Source organism: Myxine glutinosa, chromosome 3 (assembly GCF_964187855.1).
Source record: "Myxine glutinosa chromosome 3, kmMyxGlut1.1, whole genome shotgun sequence".
Classification (NCBI taxonomy): Eukaryota; Metazoa; Chordata; class Myxini; order Myxiniformes; family Myxinidae; genus Myxine; species Myxine glutinosa.
The window spans coordinates 180,418,507-180,443,403 of record NC_136263.1 but is presented as its reverse complement, the minus strand read 5'-3'; the positions used below and the strand labels follow the sequence as shown (position 1 = coordinate 180,443,403).

Genomic DNA, 24,897 nt, shown 5'->3' with positions numbered 1-24,897 from the left:
TACAAACCAGAAAAAATGTATACAAACCAGAAAAAATGTATACAAACCAGAAAAAATGTATACAAACCAGAAAAAATGTATACAAACCAGAAAAAATGTATACAAACCAGAAAAAGGTATACAAATTACGAACCAGAAAAAATGGATACAAACCAGAAAAAATGTATACAAACCAGAAAAAATGTATACAAACCAGAAAAAATGTATACAAACCAGAAAAAATGTATACAAACCAGAAAGAATGTATACAAACCAGGAAAAATGTATACAAACCAGAAAAAATGTATACAAATTACAAACCAGAAAAAATGTATACAAACCAGAAAAAATGTATACAAACCAGAAAAAATGTATACAAACCAGAAAAAATGTATACAAACCAGAAAAAATGTATACAAACCAGAAAAAATGTATACAAACCAGAAAAAATGTATACAAACCAGAAAAAATGTATACAAACCAGAAAAAATGTATACAAACCAGAAAAAATGTATACAAACCAGAAAAAATGTATACAAACCAGAAAAAATGTATACAAACCAGAAAAATGTATACAAACCAGAAAAAATGTATACAAACCAGAAAGAATGTATACAAACCAGGAAAAATGTATACAAACCAGAAAAATGTATACAAACCAGAAAAATGTATACAAACCAGAAAAAATGTATACAAATTACAAACCAGAAAAAATGTATACAAACCAGAAAAAAATGTATACAAACCAGAAAAAATGTATACAAACCAGAAAAAATGTATACAAACCAGAAAAAGTTTCTTTCTTTATTCTTTACAAGATCAAGGCTCATGGAAGAGCAAGTTGAACATTATTCCAACGTTAAAAAAAAACATTCATTCAAGGATCCGTGTTCATTAGTAGTAAGGGCATTTTATGAGATATTTCACAAATCTGTTAACTAAATTGTTACCAAAAAATTTCTTCACCAATATGTTTGTAAAGGTGTGTAATAACATGTGTTAAAATGTTGAAGGTCAACTCCCGTGGGAAACCCAGAAAAAAAGCTGTTGAATTCGGGTACCGAAAAATTATTTTCGAGAATTTTTATTTTTTTTAATCGGCCCTTAAGTAACTTATGAGGGGTCAAATAAGGGTTTTTCATGATTCTGAGTTGATTGTTAACATTTATATTTTCACTTTTACATTTACACACAAAGTAGCTTTTATTTCACATACATATATAATACTCAAGAGTTATTTCTCATTCACAATGTCAGAAGTTTCAACAGTCATTGTCTATGTCTTCTTCAGACTCAACAACATCATGACTGCAGTTTCTGCATGTAATGCCATTACAGACTCCACAGGCCGAGATGCACGTGACCCCATTCTTCTTGCAGCTGCATCGCCGGTTGCTGCAATCTCCATGACAATTACAGCTCATGAACTGCAATAGCTCCTCAGGAGCCGTGGGGTCCAGTGTTGGAACTGGCTCATACCCATGCACACCTATTGTCCATCCATAGTCACTGGGGTTCACATAGGAGGAAAGCTCAGCGAGGGGGAGAAACGTGATCGCGTTTGTTCCTATCTGTTTCCTGTTCGTAAATGGAATAATCTTTACTTCAGTTCCTCTCAGGATCTTAGCTTTGTCGAGTGCCTTCAACTTCACCCGGGGGAAAGCTGCTGTTGTCTGTGGATCTGGCAAAGGTGGTGCCGGAGAGGTGACTTCAATCCAACCCATTGAGTGAAAGGGAGTGTTTCCGTGAATAGAGACAATGCTTAAATCTATATTGTCTCCAACAAACTGAGTGACTGCATTGTTTGTTTCCCCAACCTCCATAAAGACCACCTGATCATTACTTGACAATTCACTTTCACTGGCTGGCACTTTGGCTGTCATCACTGATTGATCCTCAAGCGCAGCATCAACCGCAACCTCATCATTGATCTGTTCATCGGTTTCCTCCACAATGGTGTCAAGAGTGCCAGAAGTATCTGGAACATCATCTCCACTCCTACTATTAAGGAAGCAGTATTTGTAGTTTTGTGTCTCCGTGTAAGACTCAGTGTATCCCAGCCAGTGGAACTTGTTGAGCATCCATTTTGACCCAAATCTATGATCAAGTTGTATGGCAAGCCCCATTTGGTGTGGCAATACTCCAGACCGAGGTCGACAGGCCTTAATAAAATTCTGCCCCCAAACGGCAACTCTTTCGTCTGTCTTGACAATCGGTCTCAAGAACATCTGAAGGCTTGCAGGAACAAGTGTCAGCTGACTATCGATGTCAGTCATACTGTGTGTGGTGGGGTATGACTTTGGACCTAAATCAATCAAGGCAATATCATTGGATATGAACTTGAGTGCCGTCTTTATGATCTGAGTCTTCTCATCTCCATGGTCAAGATTAGCATGATGCACTCGCAGAATATTGTCGGTGCCATCTTTGAGACAGAGTACATCTGCCCTTCTTTCCTGTGTTGTGAAATACAAGGTGTCTTCGTATTTCTCTAGAAGTTTTATCTTTAGCCAATGCTTTGAATAAGAAAGGCTCTTCTCTGGTGACTGATCAAACTCCTGCAGCTTTTCATGGACTTGGTCCATGTTCATTACCCCATGCTCTAATTCTGAGTCTAACCATTCGCAGAATTCAATAAAAACTGCCTCTCGCTCCTCATCAATACTCCTCTGTCCTCTCTTCCTTTTTCCTTCCTCATCAGTCTTGGACAAACTGTCACCTCTCGCAAACATAAGTTTGCATCGCAAATGGTACAGTGTTTCTTCTGCTACCAAGTCGTTGATCCCTTCCAGGCGTCCAGTGACTTCAGTGCCCCAGTCATCCCCGCGACTCCGTGCTGTCTTCAGCAAGCTTGCCTTCAGTGTATCTGCAGTCAAATTATCTGGCACTCTGTATTTCTTTCTAGCTTGTGCTGGATTATTTTTGTAGAGCTGGGCTGGTTGGTTGCAAAGAATGCATACATCCTTATACAGGAGGTCAACTGACTGTGATCTTCTAGAACTGCAGCCAGTTGATGAACTGAACTCACAAGTAGTGCGTCTTCTCTTCAACTTTGATGACTCTTTCTCTGCCTTTGATGCTTGAGCTGACTTCTTGGTGGTTGCAACAAAGTTGTTGTACAGATCATTTTTACACTTCTGGTGGTACCTCAGTTTTCCTTCCTTTTGAGCCTCCTTCATACGTTCCACAACAGTAACATTTTCGACAGTTTCTGCTTGTTTCAATAAAGTTGAGTATCCCTTTGGGGTTGCCTGTATGAGCCTTTCAGCTGGTGTATCCGAGCGTGCACAGATGAAGCAATTGAGCACAGGTGGAGTAACGTCTTCATCCATATTGCTAGACTCCATGTCCTGCAAAGTAGAAAATGAGATATATTTAGAAATTATTTTTCCACAAAGGAGTGTCTGTGGTGAAATATAAATGTTAACAATCAACTCAGAATCATGAAAAACCCTTATTTTGACCCCTCATAAGTTACTTAAGGGCCGATTAAAAAAAATAAAAATTCTCGAAAATAATTTTTCGGTACCCGAATTCAACAGCTTTTTTTCTGGGTTTCCCACGGGAGTTGACCTTCAACATTTTAACACATGTTATTACACACCTTTACAAACATATTGGTGAAGAAATTTTTTGGTAACAATTTAGTTAACAGATTTTCATATGTTTCCCTTACTATAGACTTCCTATCAGTTTGCAAGTGTTTAGTGCTCAAAAGTAGAAATGTTCAAATGTATGTGATGTAACTTGATTGAAAACACAAACAAGAGCGAAGTCGATGGCGCGCCATCGCAAATCCCTACGCTTCCCACCTAAAGCAACGTTGAAATATGGCAACACGTAAAACCTGCATAATATGGCAACACGTAAATTAGGGGGTAGGGGGGGTTTAGTGGAGCTAATCCCAATCATTTTCATGCAATACAACTTTATATTCTTTTTTTAGACATGCTCGACTAATGGAAGAACTAATGACAGAAATCTGAGGGCCATACAGTGCCTTCAGAAAGTATTCACACCCCTTGCCATTTTTCACATTTTGTTTTGTTACAGCCTGAATTAAAAATGGATTAAATTGAGTTTTTTTTTGTCACTGATCGACACATGATACCCCATAATGCTTTTTTTTTTCGAAATTTTTACAAAACAATTCAAAACGAATCCGGCAGCAGGGACCAGGAATAACCCAATATCTAATTTTGAGTTAACTTTTTTTTCTGTTTTAGACCCCTGTGACCCCATGTGTCCACATCATAGGTCATAAACTGGGGGTCAAATCTAAAAAATCGTTGCATATTTCATATGTCCCCAAATGGTGATTGCATGTAAAAAGTTTCATTTAGAAATGCTTTCAAATGTGCCTGAAATTGCATTTTTCGGGATTTGGCCTTTTGACCCTACTCCAGGGCCCCAGCGGGTGAGGCCAAAAATTATACTGCTCTCGCACCTTATTGCAATGTGATGATCATAACTACTAGGTTTTCTGAATTTCTGCACAACCGTCTAGGAGGAGATAGCATGACGGACGGACAGACAGATAGACTAAGCTGATTACAATATCCCCATGTTTTTTTTTATTTTAAGAAAATCGTGGGGATAATGAAGAAAAAGTAAGATTCAGGGTGTTCAAAAATATCTCGAAAATATTCACAATAGTCTGAGACGTACCGATGGGCTGGCAGTATAGCTTCGAGGTAGGCGCGCTCACCTTCAAACTGCCTTGCCTGGGTTTGAATATTAACCCAGCTAGAGCGAGGCATCAATGTGTGTGTCGTCGACCGACCGGATGTTAAGACGGATGATACATCCGCCAGCACTGGTCGTTGGTTTATGTTGAAATATCCTATTGGCGTGTTTTGTGAAAAGTAGGAAAGTTATCACCAGCACCCTGAACAAATTTCAAATCCCTGCCTCAATCACCATCAGGCATAGCGAGCCGGTTTGAGACTCATGCCAAAAATGTTTCCCGGCCAACCGCACAATAAAGTAGGACTAATTGGGGAGATTAAGTATTATGTAGCAGTAGTACTTTGGGATGTGTCAGAATTTTAATTTTTCCAAATATGTTCTACCCTCAAGGACTCAAAATTGGTAGTACACAAGCACTCGAGGTCATCTTCAATCCTTACCTCTGATAGTTTCTATCCATATTAACCCTCCTCTATCCATTCCCTTTCACTTGTTCGTGGCTACATTTGATTCCCTCTCCTCTCTCCTCCTGTTTGTTAATCTCTTTGCTTGTGATATTCACCAGTGGGGTCACCCGTGGGAATCACACGGGCATGGAGGTGTATCGTTGCGATCGGTGCAGCCGTTTTTGCGGTAACCAGGACAATAGCGTTAGGCGGGAGTCCAAACCTGAAAATGCTGGAGACCAAAGCTGAAATTGGGAAAACAATATAGCCTATTTTACTCCAGGGGGTCCCAGGATTACCCACCCAAAATTTCGTTGCGATTGGTTCAGCCGTTTTTGCGGTACCTGGGAACGGATGGATGGACAGACAGCCAGACGGACAGACAGACAGACGGACAGACAGATGGACGGACATTTGGTGAATTATAGTAAGATGCATTGTCCCACTGATCCATTGTCAGTGCATTGCTTCTATCCTGTGTTATCTCGCTCTTCCGGGGGCCCTACCGGTCCGGCAGCTGTCTTGCGGCTGATGGGGGTGTATAGCAGTGGGATTATCATGCATGTGCTACCTGTAAATGTCTGCAGCTGTGGAGGAACCCGGGTAAGGCTTGAAACAGCAAAGGGCTTTTCTTTTGTTGCTTTTCTTAGTTGTTGTATGCAACTTTCTTTGGCTAGAACGGCAAAGCGTTTTTCTTATGGACAAGACACATTTATGGAATCAATTAAATTTATCTATGTGGGAAAATTACATGCCTAAACGAAAAATCGAAACCAGGTCCTCTGGAAAACCATACCAGTGCTCTGCCATCTGAGCTATCTGGGCGACCCTGACCAACAACAACAACAACATGCATTTTAAAGGCCATTTTCCCTGCTAGAGCGGGGGTTAGCCTTGCGGTCCCCATGACAATCTTCTCCATTTTGCCCTATTTTCTGCATCTCTCCTTGTTAACCCCCCTGCCCGCATTTCTTCTTCCACCATCTTTAGCCAAGTCTTTCTCGGTCTTCCCCGTCTTCTACTTCCTTCTACATTCATTTCCATCACTCTTCTCAACCAGTCACTTTCATCCTTCCTCAACACATGACCAAACCATCTCAACCTGTTCCTCTTCACAGCATCAATCGCAGGCTCTATTCCCATCATCTTTCGCAATTCATCATTTGTCTTCCTCTCTCTCAACGATACTCCGCACATCCGTCGAACCATTCACATTTCCACCCTTTCCAACCTTCGTTGCTGCTCTACGTTCATTACCCATGTCTCGCTCCCATAAATCATAACACTTCTCACACATGCAGCATACACCTTTCCCTTCAGCTTCAACGACACTCCCCTCCTCATCAGCACGCCACTCAATTCCCGAAACGTCTTCCATGCACATCTCACTCGAGCAACCGTTGCCGAGTCTGATCCACCTTCTCCATTCAGCATGTCTCCGAGGTAGCAAAATGTTTTCACACCTTCCAGCTTCACGCCGTCTCCAAGATCCAACTCAACATTTCCTCCATCTGCAGCTCCCTCTGTGCACACCTTACATTTGAATGTAGCTGCCACACTGGTTAATGACCCTCTCAGACCACTACATTTTTGATGAACCCACTCAGCGCACATTGTACACTGAATGGAGTTCACTCCGACACCCTTCCTACACACAGCACAGGGCCACTTCCCAGTTCTTTCCACCTCACCACATGCTTTACCACTTGCCATCACCTTCGTCTTTCCGATATTCACCTTCAGACCTTTTGTCTCCATACATTCCTTCCACGTGTTCATCTTTTCCTTCAGTCCATCCATACTTTCCGCAATCAACACCAGATCATCTGCATACAACAACTCCCACGGTAAACCCTCCTTTACGTTCTGAGCCAGCACCTCCATCACAGCTACAAATAGTAGTGGACTTAGTACCGACCCCTGATGCACTCCCACCTTCACCTCAAACTCACCACTGTTCCCGTCCTTCGTCCTTACAGCTGTGCGCGTTCTTTTGTACATTGCCATCACTACTCTGATCAACCATTCCTCCACTCCTAACTTCCTCAATGCCCATGTCAATACTTTGCGTGGAACCCGATCGAATGCTTTCTCCAGATCAACAAACCCAAGAAACAACTTCCTCCTCTTCTCCATGTACTTCTCCTGCAACTGCCTCACAATGAAAAGCACGTCTGTCGTTCCTCTTCCTGGCATAAATCCAAACTGCATTTCGTCGATCTTCACTTTCTTCCTTATCCTCCTCTCCAACACGGCCGAGCATGCAATTTTCCCACACATATGATTACCACTCTCTTTCCATCAATGCTTCCGGGGCAGTCGCTGCCAACCATAGGAGCACCAATGACCTGAATACAAGAGGGTCTTCCTCCAATGGGGGGGGGGGGGGGGGGACAAATCCATGTCCTCTATTATAAACACCACTGGGGCTGTAGTGAAGCAATTATATTAATGAACAGGATTAAATAATTAAATTGATATGTGTGGGAAAATTGCATGCCTCTATCCTGTGTCATCAGGGAAGGGTACCCAGCAAGTATATATACTGTATATATATATATATATACAATATATATATATATATATATATATATATATATATATATATATATATACAGTATATATATTATATATACAGTATATATATTATATATACAGTATATATATTATATATACAGTATATATATTATATATACAGTATATATATTATATATACAGTATATATATTATATATACATCAAAGACCAAATCACTTGCTACCCATAATTTGAGGGAACAACCAATGAGCATGGGGGGTGTCGGGTTTACTATTTGGTACAGAAACCTTTGTTTGCAATTACAGAGATCAGACGTTTCCTGTAGTTCTTAACCAGGTTTGCACACACTGCAGCAGGGATTTTGGCCCACTCCTCCATACAGATCTTCACCAGATCCTTCAGGTTTCGGGGCTGTCGCTGCACAACACAGACTTTCAGCTCCCTCCAAAGATTTTCTATTGGGTTCAGGTCTGGAGACTGGCTAGGCCACTCCAGGACCTTGAGATGCTTCTTACGGAGCCACTCCTTAGTTGCCCTGGCTGTGTGTTTCGGGTCGTTGTCATGCTGGAAGACCCAGCCACGCCCCATCTTCAATGCTCTTATTGAGGGAAGGAGATTGTTGGCCAGGATCTCGCGATACATGGCCCCATCCATCCTCCCCTCAATACGGTGCAGTCGTCCTGTCCCCTTTGCAGAAAAGCATCCCCAAAGAATGATGTTTCCACCTCCATGCTTCACGGTTGGGATGGTGTATTTGGGGTTGTACTCATCCTTCTTCTTCCTCCAAACACGGCGAGTGGAGTTTAAACCAAAAAGCTCTATTTTGGTCTCATCAGCAGTGGAGCAGTGGAGTTTAAACCAAAAAGCTCTATTTTGGTCTCATCAGACCACATGACCTTCTCCCATTCCTCCTCTGGATCATCCAGATGGTCATTGGCAAACTTCAGACGGGCCTGGACATGCGCTGGCTTGAGCAGAGGGACCTTGCGTGCGCTGCAGGATTTTAATCCATGACGGCGTAGTGTGTTACTTATGGTTTTCTTTGATACTGTGGTCCCAGCTCTCTTCAGGTCATTGACCAGGTCCTGCCGTGTAGTTCTGGGCTGATCCCTCACCTTTCTCATGATCATTGAGGCTCCACGAGGTGAGATCTTGCATGGAGCCCCAGACCGAGGGAGATTGACTGTCATCTTGAACTTCTTCCATTTTCTAATAATTGCGCCAACAGTTGTTGCCTTCTCACCAAGCTGCTTGCCTATTGTCCTGTAGCCCATCCCAGCCTTGTGCAAGTCTACAAATTTGTCCCTGATGTCCTTAGACAGCTCTCTGGGCTTGCCCATTGTGGAGAGGTTGGAGTCTGATTGATTGAGTGTGGACAGGTGTCTTTTATGCAGATAACGAGTTCAAACAGGTGCAGTTAATACATGTAATGAGTGGAGAATGGGAGGGCTTCTTAAAGAAAAAACTAACAGGTCTGTGAGAGCCGGAATTCTTACTGGTTGGTAGGTGATCAAATACTTATTTCATGCAATAAAATGCACATTAATTACTTAAAAATCATACAATGTGATTTTCAGGATTTTTGTTTTAGATTCCGTCTTTCACAGTTGAAGTGTACCTATGATAAAAATTACAGACCTTTACGTGCTTTGTAAGTGGGAAAACCTGCAAAATCGGCAGTGTATCAAATACTTGTTCTCCCCACTGTATATATATATATATATATATATATATATATATATATATATATATATATATACATATATATATATATATGTATATATATATGTATATATATATATATATATATATATATATATATATATATATATATATATATATATATATATATATATATATATATATATATATATATATAGTATATATATATATATATACAGTATATATATATATATATACAATATATATATATATATATATATATATATATATATATATATATATATACAGTATATATATTATATATACATCAAAGACCAAATCACTTGCTACCCATAATTTGAGGGAACAACCAATGAGCATGCGGGGTGTCGGGTTTACTATAAGGTCGCTGAGGATTGGGGATATCGATCAGCAGCATGCTGTTTGAGTTTATTTATTATTTACAACATGTGCATGACACCACTGTCATATTCTCTGACCAACCTCTTACAAAGGTCCTTATGGTGAAACCACGAGACTCTGGTCATCAGGTTGTGGCTTCCATGTCGTTTTCTGGCTCTATTCTGATCTTGCACCACTAGTTGTTTCCATCATTTGACCTTCTCTTGCCCTGGTTAATTGAACATACTAATGATACAGTTCACTCCGAAATCTAGGTTGATAGCTCACCTCCAATCATTCCTCCCTCTTTCATCTCATCTGTGGAATCACCTTTCAGGTTTTAAGTAATCTCACTTCTTCCTCCACTCATTAAGGATGCTAGTATACCATCAGTTTATGACAAGTCCTTTGTCAACTCCTGACCCCTTTGACTCTTCCAATGTCAGTTCCCCTTCTGTTTACCATTTCTCCCTACTCTATGTGCAGTGCCTTTAGAAAGTATTCACACCCCTTGACTATTTTCTCATTTTGTTATGTTAATAAATAAATTAAATAATTTAAAATGGATTATTTTGAGATTTTAGTTTCTGAATACAAAGCAATATGTCTGGTGGAAACCAAGCACTGCTCATCACCCATCAACACCATCTCAACCATGAAGGATGGTGGTGGCAGCATTATGCTATGGGAATGCTTTTCAGTGGCAGGGATTGGAAATTTGTAAGGATAGAAGGAACAATGCTGGCAGCATCATGCTATGGGAATGCTTTTCAGTGGCAGGAATTGGAGATTTGTAAGGATAGAAGGAACAATGCTGGCAGCATCATGCTATGGGAATGCTTTTCAGTGGCAGGAATTGGAGATTTGTAAGGATAGAAGGAACAATGAATGGAGCCAAGTACATGCAAATCCTTGAGGAGAACCTGCTTCAGAGTGCAAAACACCTTAGACTGCGGTGAAGATTTCTGTTCCAACAGGACAATGACCCTAAACATACAGCCAAAGCAACACTGGAATGGCTACAGACAAAGAACGTGAAAGTTCTTGAGTCACCCAGCCAAATCCCCGACATGAATTCCATTGAGAATTTGTGGAAAAACTTGAAGATTGCTGTTCACCGATGCTCCCCATCCAACTTTACAGAGCTTGAGCAAATCTGCATGGAAGAATGTTAGAACCTCCCCAAATCCAGAGGTGCAAAGAAAGCTGATAGACATACCCAAGAAGACTCGAAGCTGTAATCGTTGCCAAAGGCACGTCTACGAATTATTGACTCAGGTGGTTGAATACTTGTGTAAATTAGATATTTCTGCAATTCATTTTGAATTGTTTTGTAAAAGTTTCGAAAAAAAGCATTATGGGGTATTATGTGTCGATCAGTGACAAAAAAATTTCAATTTAATCCATTTTTAATTAGGCTGTAACAAAACAAAATGTGAAAAATGGCAAGGGGTGTGAATACTTTCTGAAGGCACTGTATGGCACTCAGATTTCTGTCATTAGTTTTTCCATTAGTCTCGCATGTCTAAAAAAAGAATATAACGTTGTATTGCATGAAAATGATTGGGATTAGCTCCACTTCACACCCCTACCCCTCATCCACACACTCTTGCATATATAATTAAGAAATAGATGGCCCATAAAAACGAGACAATTTTGGTGGAGGTTACGCACATACACCTATTATATATATTGTTTGGTGGAATATATTTGTGGCAGTTGGATAAATTGCTTGTGGTTTAGCTAAATGTACAAATGTGGTTCTGAGACTGGGCCAAAATTATAAATGGCATCCTAAAAGGTATTTTTCTCCGCAGGAGCGCTGCGCTATGGCATCAAAACCGAAGGAGGACTTACTCAAGCACCTTCACCAAGTCAGTGCGCACACGGCTCACCATACGGCTCGGGGTTCCTTCCAACGCAAGCGGGGCAAAGCACCTTCTCTTACCAGATGCAAGGTGAGGAAAAGAGATTAGGCACCATCGGCAAAATTATTTTAATGCAAGAGAATACAAAGCAGCGTCACATGTTCGACAACTTGCGCTGAAAAGTTACCAGGCCTAATAATAGCACCGTACAACCCACGGCTTAGTGTGTGATGTAAAATGCACCTGTTAATCACACACGTGTCAGGTTCTAACGTGATACCATTCTAGTATTTACATTGGGGCGCACCTGCCTTTTCGGTTCATTGGAACAACCAGCAAATTTTCAAATTGTATTCAAACAAACCTTGGGGAAGAGCTAACATTCAAAATGAAATGATTGACAAGAAAAACAACAAAGTAGTAGCAGCAGCAGATGATTTAATTCACAACAGACGAACACAGCTTTCATACAGTACCGCTAAGGCAATGTTAAAAAGCAATGAAGGAGAGATTACATAAACAAGGACATAAAGAAAGGGTGAATGAAAACAGGGAAACATGTTTAGAAATATCAGGACAGTACCATAAGAAACACTAGAACGACACTCAGTAGAGAGCATACCTCCGCTGGTTGGCAATATCACTCAATGGTGAAGAATCACTTAAAAATTAAATAATTCTCATATCTGAATCCATATTAAGATCTTCACCAAAATAGAATCGAATCGTCCTTGTCACACACTCAACCGATCCAACAAGTTTCGTCCAAATTCATCCACAACGTTTTGAGATATCCTGCTATGCATTGTTTTTGACTCTATCTCCCAATGGTGAAGAATCACTTAAAAAATTATAGTAGCCGGATTCGAATCGGGATCTTCACCAAAATCTAAACATTTCGTCCTTGTGACATACGCTACATCTCTGCCGAATTTCGTCCGAATCCGTCCATAACTTTTTGAGATATTTTGTTCGCAAACAAACAAATAAACGGACAAACAGACAGGGATGAAAAACATAACCATCATCCACCTTTGGTGGTGGAGGTAATGATGAAGAAGGTGCGAAAAGTCTCGGAAACTGAACCTCACTTAAGTTGTAAGTAAGCTCAATCATGTGGAGAGGTGAACCCAATCTGTCCAGCACAATATGTTGTTGTTGTTGTTGTTGTATAGCCCCAGAAAGTTATCTCGAACAAGCCCGCGGGAGAGAGAGAGAGAGAGAGAGAGAGAGAGAGAGAGAGAGAGAGAGAGAGAGAGAGAGAGAGAGAGAGAGAGAGAGAGAGAAAGAAAGAAAGAAAGAAAGAAAGAAAGAAAGAAAGAAAGAAAGAAAGAAAGAAAAAGAAAAAGAAAAGAAAGAAAGAAAGAGAAATATATATATCCAAGGGGACCGATCGGCACTCTGACAATCCTGGTTGGGTTTGCCATTCCAACTCGGAAAGTCTTGGTAGGAATTTGGAATTTGGGCAGGGTGTTGGTTATAGTTCGCCTGCAAAGGAAACCGTCAGATCTTCAACATCCACCAACTAATGGTGGCTGATAGGATACCTCGTTTAATGCCCTTCCGAGGGATGGCAAGCACCCTCACGAACCACCCTGTCTGTGAATCACCGGGATGACAGTTAATAGCTGGGTTGAGATTCAAACCCAGGCTATACAGCTTAGAGGCGAGTGTGTGTACTTATAGGCCATCCTGTCAGCCCATGTGAAAAAAATAGGCAAAAATTATAAATAAAACACGAATTAGTTTCTTCACTGTTTGTTATTGATAATTATTCAAAGCTATTGCACTTAATGATTATTTTCAATGTAACCACAATCTGAGATGGAGTCTTGGTGATTTGTCCAGAATTGGTTCTCATCCTGAAATGTTTCTTGGACTGTCCTGAATGCCCCAAAGCTCTGTTAAGAGTATCAGACTCCGTTACTATATTACAGTAATAATTTATTGAAAGGGTGAGTTTGTACAGTTCTGCCAAAAGCATCTCATATTTAACAGATTATATTGACAGGTAACGTGAGCTTGATACCTCGTGACAATAATGTTAAAAGGTCCAAAGATCCTTCCCTGTAGTTATCCTCCTGGGATTAAACTCCAGTAAAAGGCAATGCTTTTAACACAACTCTACAATAACAGATAAGCATGGAAAAATGCATTTAAATTGAACCGCTAATGAATGGTTTCTAAACACTAAAAACCTGAACAAAATGAATTTGAACATTTGCAGAATCACCAAACCATCCACCAGTACAAGAATCCCGAGTTAATATATGAAGTACTAGCAGGAATACCTGGTGTTGCCCGGTGATGTTCTAATCCTGTTGGCATTTTGAAGAAATCAATTTGTTTGTTTTTTTACTATTTTTTGTGGGTGCCAAAAGCACTTCCCGACACCCTCTAAGGAAGATTTATATGTAATATTATAATATTACACACACATGCACACACATACACACACACACACACACACAATAATCGGGGATAATTTAATATTACCTTTCACATAGCTACAAAGGATCAGCCACCACAGAGCGAGAAAATTATTTATCAGATAATTAAAATTATCAGATAATTTTATCAGATAATAATCAGATAATAATTAGATAATTATAATTAGATAAACAGATAATAAGTAGATTATCAGATAATAAGATAATTAGATAATCAGATAATCAGATAATCAGATATAGATTATCAGATAATCAGATAATTATCAGATAATTTTTAAAAGATAATATTTATCAGATAATTAAAATTATTAATAACAGAGCGATAATTAAAATTATGTTGTGATAAATAAAATTATTTATCAGATAATTAAAATTATCAGATAATTTTATCAGATAATAGTCAGATCAGATAATCAGATAATTATCCATCATAATAATTAGATAATTATAATTAGATAATCAGATAATAATTAGATTATTAGATAATTAGATAATCAGATAATCAGATATAGATTAATCAGATAATCAGATAATTATCAGATAATTTTTAAAAGATAATATTTATCAGATAATTAAAATGATTTATAACAGAGCGATAATTAAAATTATCTTGTGATAAATAAAATTATTTATCAGATAATTATAATTATCAGATAATTTTATCAGATAATAGTCTGATCAGATAATCAGATAATCAGATAATTATCTATCAAATTAATTAGATAATTATAATTAGATAATCAGATAATAATTAGATTATCAGATATTTAGATAAATAGATAATCAGATAATCAGATATAGATTATCAGATAATCAGATAATTATCAGATAATTTTTAAAAGCTAATATTTATCAGATAATTAAAATGATTAATAACAGAGCGATAATTAAAATTATGTTGTGATAAATAAAATTATTTATCAGATAATTATAATTATCAGATAATTTTATCAGATAATAGTCTGATCAGCTAATCAGATAATCAGATAATTATCTATCAAATTAATTAGATAATTATAATTAGATAATCAGATAATAATTAGATTATCAGATATTTAGATAAATAGATAATCAGATAATCAGATATAGATTATCAGATAATCAGATAATTATCAGATAATTTTTAAAAGATAATATTTATCAGATAATTAAAATGATTAATAACAGAGCGATAATTAAAATTATGTTGTGATAAATAAAATTATTTATCAGATAATTAAAATTATCAGATAGTTTTATCAGATAATAGTCAGATCAGATAATCAGATAATCAGATAATTTTCTATCATAATAATTAGATAATTATAATTAGATAATCAGATAATAATTAGATTATTAGATAATTAGATAATCAGATAATCAGATATAGATTATCAGATAATCAGATAATTATCAGATAATTTTTAAAAGATAATATTTATCAGATAATTAAAATGATTAATAACAGAGCGATAATTAAAATTATGTTGTGATAAATAAAATTATTTATCAGATAATTATAATTATCAGATAATTTTATCAGATAATAGTCTGATCAGATAATCAGATAATTATCTATCATAATAATTAGGTAATTATAATTAGATAATCAGATAATAATTAGATAATCAGATAATGAGATATAGATTATCAGATAATCAGATAATTATCAGATAATTTTTAAAAGATAATATTTATCAGATAATTGAAATTATTAATAACAGAGCGATAATTAACATTATGTTGTGATACATAAAAATATTTCAAAAGTGAAAAAAATGATGAAATGCATTTCCAAGAATGTGCCGGGCCGAAAAGGGTACTCCCTCCCGGAGGTCGGAGTGCCCTCTCATATTAAATAAATTGTTTTGTTTTGTATTTGTAAAGCACGACATAGTATAACATGTAAATGATGGAATGTAAATTCATTGTGAATCAAGAGCAAACAACCATTAAATACACACAAATGTAGAAGCTTAAGACCAATTTATTGATGAATTTAACAAAGACTAACAATATAACATGTTAGATATAACATGATAATATAACATGTTCAAATTCAGATCCTGGGGGGACAGGGCCTTCTCCATCGCTGCTCCCACCCTCTGGAACTCACTACCTCACACCATCAGAGACTCCTGCTCACTCACTACATTCAAAACATCACTCAAGACCCACCTGTTCAACACTGCATTCAACATTTAACCCACAGCATTTAACCCCTGACTATCTCTTCTCCTTCTCCTTCCTTTTGCTTTGATTATTTACCTGTTGATTTTTGTCTTTTTGCACTTGTTTTTTGTACTCTGTCAAAGCGTCTTTGGGCTTCTTGAAAAGCGCTATATAAAATAAATGTATTATTATTATTATTATTATTATTATTATTATATTCAACCAGAATCGGTACTATTTTCATAAGAGTGAGGGGACAAGACGACAAAATTATTTTGAATGAAATACCTTTTCATATATACCTGATGCTTCACTTGGAGTTCATTTTCCCTGACATTGCAAGGTGGTGGTTTTGAGTACTCCAAGTTTTAATCTCTTTTGCTCTTCATGCAAGATCTTCAAGATCTTCAAGATCAAGAACATCTCTTGAGTACCATGTCACTGGTAATTGCCTGTGTGTCACAAGAGGCGACTAACAGGGATGGCGGCAGGAAGGGCATCCAGCCATAAAACATCGCTTCAAAAAGGGGACCACGGTGCACAAAAAAGGCCAACCCCTGCTCTGTGGGGAAAAAATGGCCTCAAAAGGTGGTTCAGTTCAGCTCTTCATTCAAGAACACCTGAAGAGAGAAAGCACTTTTAGTTAAAAAAAAATCAAAGGTTCACAATTCTACAACCACCTAGGTCCTTACCATGTGATGGGATAGAAGGTGAAAGGTATCAGTTAAAAGCATTAAATGTTTCTTTTTTTTTATTATCGCACACAGGTGGCAACTTCACGACAAACGCATCCAATATCTATGCAGGAAGTAACTCTACAAACAGCTCTTCACCTTACAACAGCTCTGCACAACAGGTAATTTCAACAAATGTTTGACGCTTTCTTTCTTTTTCGAACCTGAAAGTAGTTGGTTGTCCCAAGTAAGATATCTCAGTTTGCATTTTGCTCACCTGTAATCTGCCTCCTTTTGAGTTACATTTCAAGTAGAATCAAATCTGATGAAGGCATCTTTCTGGTGGATGCCATCATGAGGCATCACATTATGGAACCAGCCCATCCTTTGGAAGGGACATTAAACTTGATGGGTTGTGAAAATTATTTTTTAATATTTTGAAATATTTGGGCAATACCCTTTTTTGGGCAATACCAAGACTATTTAAAGTCTACCTGTGGGTTAAGTGAATGACGATAGGTACAATCACCAGATAAATAAATAATTACAAAATCTGGTTACTAATGGGTTAGGGCCTACCCTGACCCTATTCTTGTGGATATTTGCTGAATTTGTCCACCATTGAACATTTCTGTGATTTTTGTTTTGTATACAAAATCTGGGCTCATGGAAGAGCAAGGTGATAGAAAAGGCAAAGCACTGATAGTGGAGCAGTGGGGCCACAGGTGGACACACCAATCACGGACAGGAAAGAAGGAGAGGAAGGATTGCCCTATAAAACACAGTTTACTCCTAGCAAGAGGGTTGGGTTAAATCAGGTTAGGTTAGGTTAGGTTTAGTTAAGGTAGAAAGTATCGTGGATGACAGGAGATGGTGATGCCATCTGTGCCAGCTTCCAATGATGAACCCATTGTGTCAGCGATTCCAACCAATTCCCCTCTTTCTACTGAGTTCTGTTTGTTTATTCCGAGCTTTTTCTTCACTGGTAAACTTGAGAGATCATCTTGATTGAAGTCTTCAGTAGATGAACCATCTGATCCTTTCGGGATAGTTGCACGAATGCGATTGTGAACAAACAATTTCATGGAGAGTAGTAATATGGCTGGGTAGCTTTGATGTAGTGTGCTACCCCTTACATTATTTGTTGATTGAGTAGACAAAAAAAATTCTTTCTGTTTGTGCCAGACTAGAAAAACCAGGAGAACAGGTTCTTACGAAAAGCCGTAAATGCTTCGTATCAGATGCTTTATGGCTACGACCTTTTATTGCTCTTGGTATTTAAATGTCTGGAACTCCTTACCTTATGATGGGATAGAAAGTGAAAGAGTGACACAGGAAATCGATGGTGGTTTGGATGCAGCACACGAAGTAACTTGGCCTGTCTGAGATTTTAACCTCTGCTATTTCACGGCCCAGCGGTAAGGACTCTTACCACAAAGCTGTTTCCCCGCAGATGTGTGAAATTACGCTTGGATTTCCGATGCCTCTTGGCCATTTTTCAGTGTTTCCAAAGCAGGGACGATGAAAAGCTCACGCAGCCGTTGCTGGAACTTGTTTTCTATGCCATCAGAATCGGTGCCAGCATAGCAGCTGGGACACAGGCTAAAGCAAGAGGCATTCGGAAAATGATTCGTATTTACTAAAGCGGGGCTTGCTTTTCCCATATACTTCATGGTACGGTGCCTTGGGATTTGAGATGCATTTTAAAAACTGTGTCGTATTATTACGAACGCTACGTAGTCATCGCTCTGGCCCTCTGCCCTGATGAAAAACCCTGTGTTTTTGAGTTTTTGAGAGTTGTATCACAATTTTTTTCACAATACTGTGCTTTTCCTATGAGAAATAAACAAATAATAAGTAGGAGAAACCTTTTTCGGTTTTTGTTTTAGAAAATAAGTTTAAAAAATTTGGTCAAAATTTCACGTTTTTTTAGTGAATCATCATGATATGCTGCTACACATTCTGACAATGTTTATATTTACCTAGCAGTTATTAAATCCAAAAATACACCACAAACTGATCCGACAGGATGGTACAGAGGTAGCGCACCTTTCAGCTGTCTCATCTGGGTTTGAATGCCAACGTGGCTGTAAACTGTCGGATCAGTGCTTCGCAGGAAGTGCGTTGCGTCATAGAGTGTGCCATCCCAGGGTTGGACGTGTCCCTTCGGCTGGCCTTCGGTGGACATTAAATATCTCACGGTGTCCTTATGGTAGGCGAGTTATCGTAAACACACTGAACAAATTCCAAATTTCTGGCCAAATAAATTCCAGTTAAACGTCATTCCTGGCCAACCGATCCGTGAAAGACTTGACCACAAAAAAGTTCATGGCTGACCCCAATAGTTCTAATATGGGAGTATTTGGCCCATAAAAGTAGGTAGTATGCCATAGACTCAAAATGGCAAATCTCTCTTGTTGAAGACTAAACAAAGATTTTCATTTTTCAGAAAGTTTCCAGATGTAGTATAAAAATTTCATTTACTTTCTGAAAAACTAATGTAAAATATTGCTTTTACATGAACCTTTTTGGTAAGTGGGCACACTCATAGGGGAGCAGTCAGACTTCCTCAGAGCTAGCTGTCGATTCCGGGTCTAGTGTTTCACATACAGGGTGTTGCATCAATGAGTTCACCGTCCTTCGAAGGGGATATTAAGCCTGCTGTCTCATCTGGTAGCTTTAACTCGTGGAGGTTAAAGTTTTCTTTCCAACAAAGAAGGCAATTGTGTGCCAGACATCTGGCCAAATTATGGATTATTTCCCTGACATCGAGGGGGCAGCGCATCAGCTAGAACACTTAGAGGTGAGTGTGCACACCTCTCGGCCATCCTGCTGTCCTTTATGAACTGCATAAACACAAGCGAATTCACCAAAAGAAAGAATATTTAAATGTTAAAAATTAAAAGGTTGAAATTGTTGTAAGATTTGAAAAAAGAATCACAACCTGGTCAAACACTTGTAATATGTCCTTAAATCCTGACAAATCTCTCACTCTCTCTCACTATCTTTCTGAAATGACCATCTGGCAGACCCTCCAATCTACTTTCTTAACAATCATCTTGAGGAAGTTCAGTCATTCAAACTCCTGGGTCTCACTATTGACCATGACCTTTGTTGGGCAATCCACATTTCAACATTGGCCTCCAAAGCCAGCCGCCAACTGGGCATCCTCCGTCATACAAAGTCGTGTCTTGGCCCACCTGAACTCCTATCCACCTACAAGGCCTTCATCCGCAGCTTGATGGAAAACTGTTCTTCCCTCTGGGCTGGCTCCCCTGCCTAACACATTGCTCAGCTTGACGTCGTGGAAACCAAGACCTTCAACATTATTGGAATGTCCCACGACGTAGCTGAGTCTATGGATCTATCACTACACCATGGCAGACAGGTCGGTGGTCTCTCCATCTTCCACCACCTCCTTGCTGGTCTTGCAACCTCTGCTCTTTCCATGCTTTGTCCCCCTCACTCCCCCAGGTTTCTGCAGGGTGCATACGGTCCACCCTCAACCTCCTAATGGTTAAACTAACTAAATCCAGGATCACTGCTCACCTCCACTCATTTGGTCCTCTTTTTCCCACCTGTGAAACCAACTTCCAAGTTCTCTCCAATCTCAATCTTCTCTTCAGGTCTTCAAGATAACTGTTCACCACCATCTCAGATTGTCCCCAATCCAAAACCATGATCTTTTCTACCCTCTTTCCAGCTTTCCAGTTCTACCTCCTGAAAGTTTCCTTTTGTATCCATCTTGTCCATCCCATACATCCTCTCCTGTCCCACATTCCTCCACACCCCAATTATTTGTCCAAAGCTGCCTCTATTTTGGCCTTCAACTTTGCTGTTGATGTTTCCCTCCTCTCTCAACTGCTCCTTTTGACCTGTTGTGTCCTGATCCGTTCAGTGTATTAGTACTAGCCCTTCCATGAGCCTCGACTATAGATCCCCCAAAAAAGGAATGATTGTAGAGAAAAAAATTCATCCGTCGCAAAACGTATTTTTCAGACTTACTGATTATTCCTCTTTCATTGCTCAATACAAGTATTTGTTCATTGGCAAATAATACATATGCATAATGTCACAATGTATAATACATATTATTGGGAAAACGGATTGAAGAACGACAGTGTCATCCATCAGGAATTCTCTGCATACACGAGCTTCGGACAGGGTCAGTACTCTTCGTACTATTCCCCGGGAACGTACAGCCCTTACCTACCGTCTGCAGTTTCTGTGGGTGGTTCACCCTCACCCTCATCTTCGTCAACCACCTACCAGCTGCATGAGGCTCCTTCGACGCTTATCAACCAAGAAGGTGATGCCACGATGTGGGTTGGAGAGCACAGATGTGTATCTGTGTGAGGTTAGGGCCCACGTTGCTTGGGGGGTAGGGGGGGGGGGGGGGGGAGAGTGAATCCCAGTGGCATTTCGATGTCAGGAAGGTTGATTGGAATTGCATATAAATTTGAGATGAATTATTTGTTGGGTTCAATGCGGAGGACTGTAAATGACATGTATGCTGCACTCAGTCACCTGGAAGTTAAAATTGTAAGGTACTCCTAGTCCCTATGTCACCTTATATAAACTAACCTGGCAATACAACCCCTCAAAAGCCCATGAGTCTTTCTTCGATAAACTCTATATGTTTTTGGCAAACCCGCCTGAGAATCCCAAAAAAGGTCATGGGCCACAAAAGTTTTTTTTGGGGTGTGTGTGTGTGTGTCCTTTAATCGCTTCCTTTTTCTTCTGGGTAAATTCCATGAGTATTACTGTGAGAGAGTTTGGGAATGTGCAAATGATGTTAGCAGTGAGTTTCGTGGCCTGTTCGAACCAGCTGTGACTATGATCCGCAGGTTCACTGCTCGCACTGGAGGGGGTTTACTTTTCCCACAATACGCTGAACACAGAGCCAGTATATCTCTGTAAAAGCACACGATGTTGTCATTTTAGCTGTGATGCCGAGGCCTCAACATTAAAAACTGCTAAAAAAAAGAACTTGTATTTTCAGAGAGGGGAATGTGGAGGGTGACGATAAAAAAGGGGAGTACAAGGTAGGAATATTGAACAAAACTGTGGTTTGGGACATTAGGGAAAATAAATTTAGAGGAGTTAAGGGGAACGAGTGGTAACGGAAATGTTTTTGCCATTTTTTGCAGAAGAATTACATATTTTTACCATGAGGGGCCATCTATTTATTACAAGACATTCGAGGATTTTGGGGAGTATAAGGACTGGGGGTTAAAAATTAAGAACATTCAAATTAAGGAATGGAAGAGTAGGGAGGATGGTCGAGAGAAAAGAGGGTTGGCAAAATGTGGAAGGAGATGGATAATTATTGGGGAAACTAGAAAGAATCTCAAAATGCAAAGCTCGTCCACGTCCGCTTTATACACAAACTAACCTTGCCGAAAACAACAGGTAAAAAAAAAAGTAAAATTTATTCATTGGTGTCCTCCATATTCTCATAATAAAAAATTGTTGAAAATTTGATGACAAAAGCTGAAATGGTTAAAAAAAAGTTGGGCCCTGGATAGACAGACAGACAGACACACAGAAACTATTGTGAAACCACGTCTCCCACTGTGCGGACAGATGGGCTAATAAGCTTGGGAGCAGATAGGAACAAAAGGAATTTGGCGGACATATGTTGAAAATGTATCTGTATTTGCTGGTATGTAATAAATCAGTGGCCCCTTTACTCTACCTCCACAGAAGAGTTTTTCACTTGTTAAAGCTCATTACTTAACTTGTTTAACTGATAGGGATAATATATGACAGCATTTGCAGCCTTTAGACCCCTATTTACTTCTCCACTCTCTTCTTTCCAGTGTTTTCAAAAGTTTGACATTGAATAATTTTCATAATCCTGTCAGAGCTGTTAACGCCAGTGTCACAACACATTTATCATGAACATGCTAACCCGCACATAGATACTGGGGTTGGTGCAGCGCAGGCATGATGGGCCAAATGGCCTTCTCCTGCGCCAAAGTTCCTTGTGTATCGTTGTGTGTATTTTTCAATGATGAATCTGCTGGTGTTGTTTAGTGGCAGTCATAACCCTGTTTGGGGCACATCCTCAGGAGACTTCGGCTCTAGCCATTGCCTGTCTACCCCAATCAAGGAGCTCGATGACAGAGCTCGACGGGCAGCTGAGAGCAAGCCAAGAGGAAGGAACCGCAAAGCTAACCCAACGCCTCCTCCAGGAAATGACCTCGAGGTATTTTTTCTTCCTGTTTTTGTTGTCAAGAGTATTGACAAGCAAGGAGATTATCTTTTGAGTCACAAGTTTTATTTTTACATGTGCAGTCATCCAGAGTGCAAGGCTCAAGCTAAAAGTAATAAAATGGAGACATAAATAAAATTAACATTTTTTGGATGTGCAGATAATGTGGAATATTGCAAAGAATTTTAACCTCATTATTATTGCTTTCAGAGGGTGTTTGTATGGGATCTTGACGAGACCATTATCATTTTCCATTCGCTCTTAACAGGCACCTTCGCCACTCGGTATGCAAAGGTACGCACTTTTTCCTAACTTTTGCATCCTCGATCAAGTGTCTAAGAATAAACATGTTATGTCTTATGCATTGAACTAAGTTTTACTAGGTACAAAATGGAAAAGCAAATGTAAAGATTTTGCTTGATAGCATTTGACTTGGAAAAAAAAAGTTTAAAAGAAAATGGGATAAAAAGAGTTGGGATAACAAAATGATATCAGGAGGAGCTTGCAATAATCTTATTTAATATATTTGATCTCAGTGAATGTGTTTGTCTTCTTTAAATTAGATATCATCTGTTTTATGCAAATTAGGGTCGTTTTCTTAACGGCCCCAATTATTCCCACCTTGTGGGATCAACCAGTGGGACCAATTCTGGCCTAAGTCTTTCTGGAGCTGGCTGACCAGGCCCGATGTTCAACTGTGGCAAGAATTTTTCAATTTGTTCAGGATGCTGGTGAAAGTTTGCTGACTCTTCACGAAATACATCATGGAATCTTTAACATCCACCAACGACTATTACTGGAAGATGGATCCCCTGACTTAACATCCCTTTAGTGGATGGCACATACATTGATGCTTTGCCCTGCATGGGAAACACTAGGGTGACAGTCCATATCTGGGTTGAGCCTCAAACCGAAACTGGACAGTTCAAAGACTCATACACATACTGCAAGACTATTCTCCCAGCCTATTCGTTGCACCCCTATTAATCGGACGATAATCTATATATACCGAAATAAATGCAAGTTTCACAATTGTGTCTGAATGGGGTAAATGCCATAACTACAGCATGAATAATGCTTCATGATACCTCATTTAAGAGCTCTTTGGTTCATACAGTGCATGCGGAGGATAAAAAATATCGATATTCACACAATTGCGAGTTATGTACATTTTTGTGCTTTGGTTGCGCGGCCACATAGCAGTATTATGCAGTGAAAGGACATTCCTAGCAAATCCCATAAATATTCCACACACTATTGGGAAATAATTCCCTTACAACACCCCGGTGGAACCGGGTTATCTGCTAAACGTAAATATATGCAGCGACGATATATATATATATATACCATCCCTCTCCCCAACCCCCCCCCCCCCCCACTCCGCTTCCACCCCCCCCCCTATAACCCCCCTCCATCCCGCATTCCCGTTTACCGCATAGGGCCACATGTGATGATCTTGATATTATGGCAATTTTATTTTACCTTAAAAAAAATTTTTTTTTTGCTTTAATATATTTGCAGTTTTAATTTAATTTACAATTTAATTGTTTACAAGTTTAACTTTTAATTAAATGTAATTATTGTTCCTGATTTTCTAAAGACTTGAGTTATAATCCAGCATTGCTTACAGGATTATTTTAACCGTTAATATGCGGTTGATTTTTGAATTTGGTCAATAACGTCTCCGTTCACGAGAGCGGTGTGATACGGTTTCATTGGCTGTCCAGCTTTGCCCACCCCACTTTGCATATACCCCGCCCACTTTGCATATAAGGGGATGTTGAGATGATTTTATCACTCTTGAGGAAGATTAACGGAGGCG

General features: G+C 39.1%; 1 protein-coding gene across 12 annotated transcripts in view; it reads left to right on the top strand.

The window, feature by feature from the left end:
• The window catches only part of LOC137423011 (protein phosphatase EYA1), a 311,146-nt gene that overhangs the window by 190,087 nt on the left and 96,162 nt on the right, over window positions 1-24,897 (top strand). For all 12 annotated transcript variants that reach the window (XM_078774783.1, XM_078774780.1, XM_078774785.1 and 9 more), the window contains 5 exons: window positions 11,533-11,673; window positions 16,952-17,040; window positions 20,993-21,167; window positions 22,933-23,069; window positions 23,286-23,369. In XM_078774783.1, coding sequence (XP_078630909.1) covers window positions 11,533-11,673; window positions 16,952-17,040; window positions 20,993-21,167; window positions 22,933-23,069; window positions 23,286-23,369 — 626 coding nt within the window. The remainder of the gene's footprint in view (window positions 1-11,532; window positions 11,674-16,951; window positions 17,041-20,992; window positions 21,168-22,932; window positions 23,070-23,285; window positions 23,370-24,897) is intronic.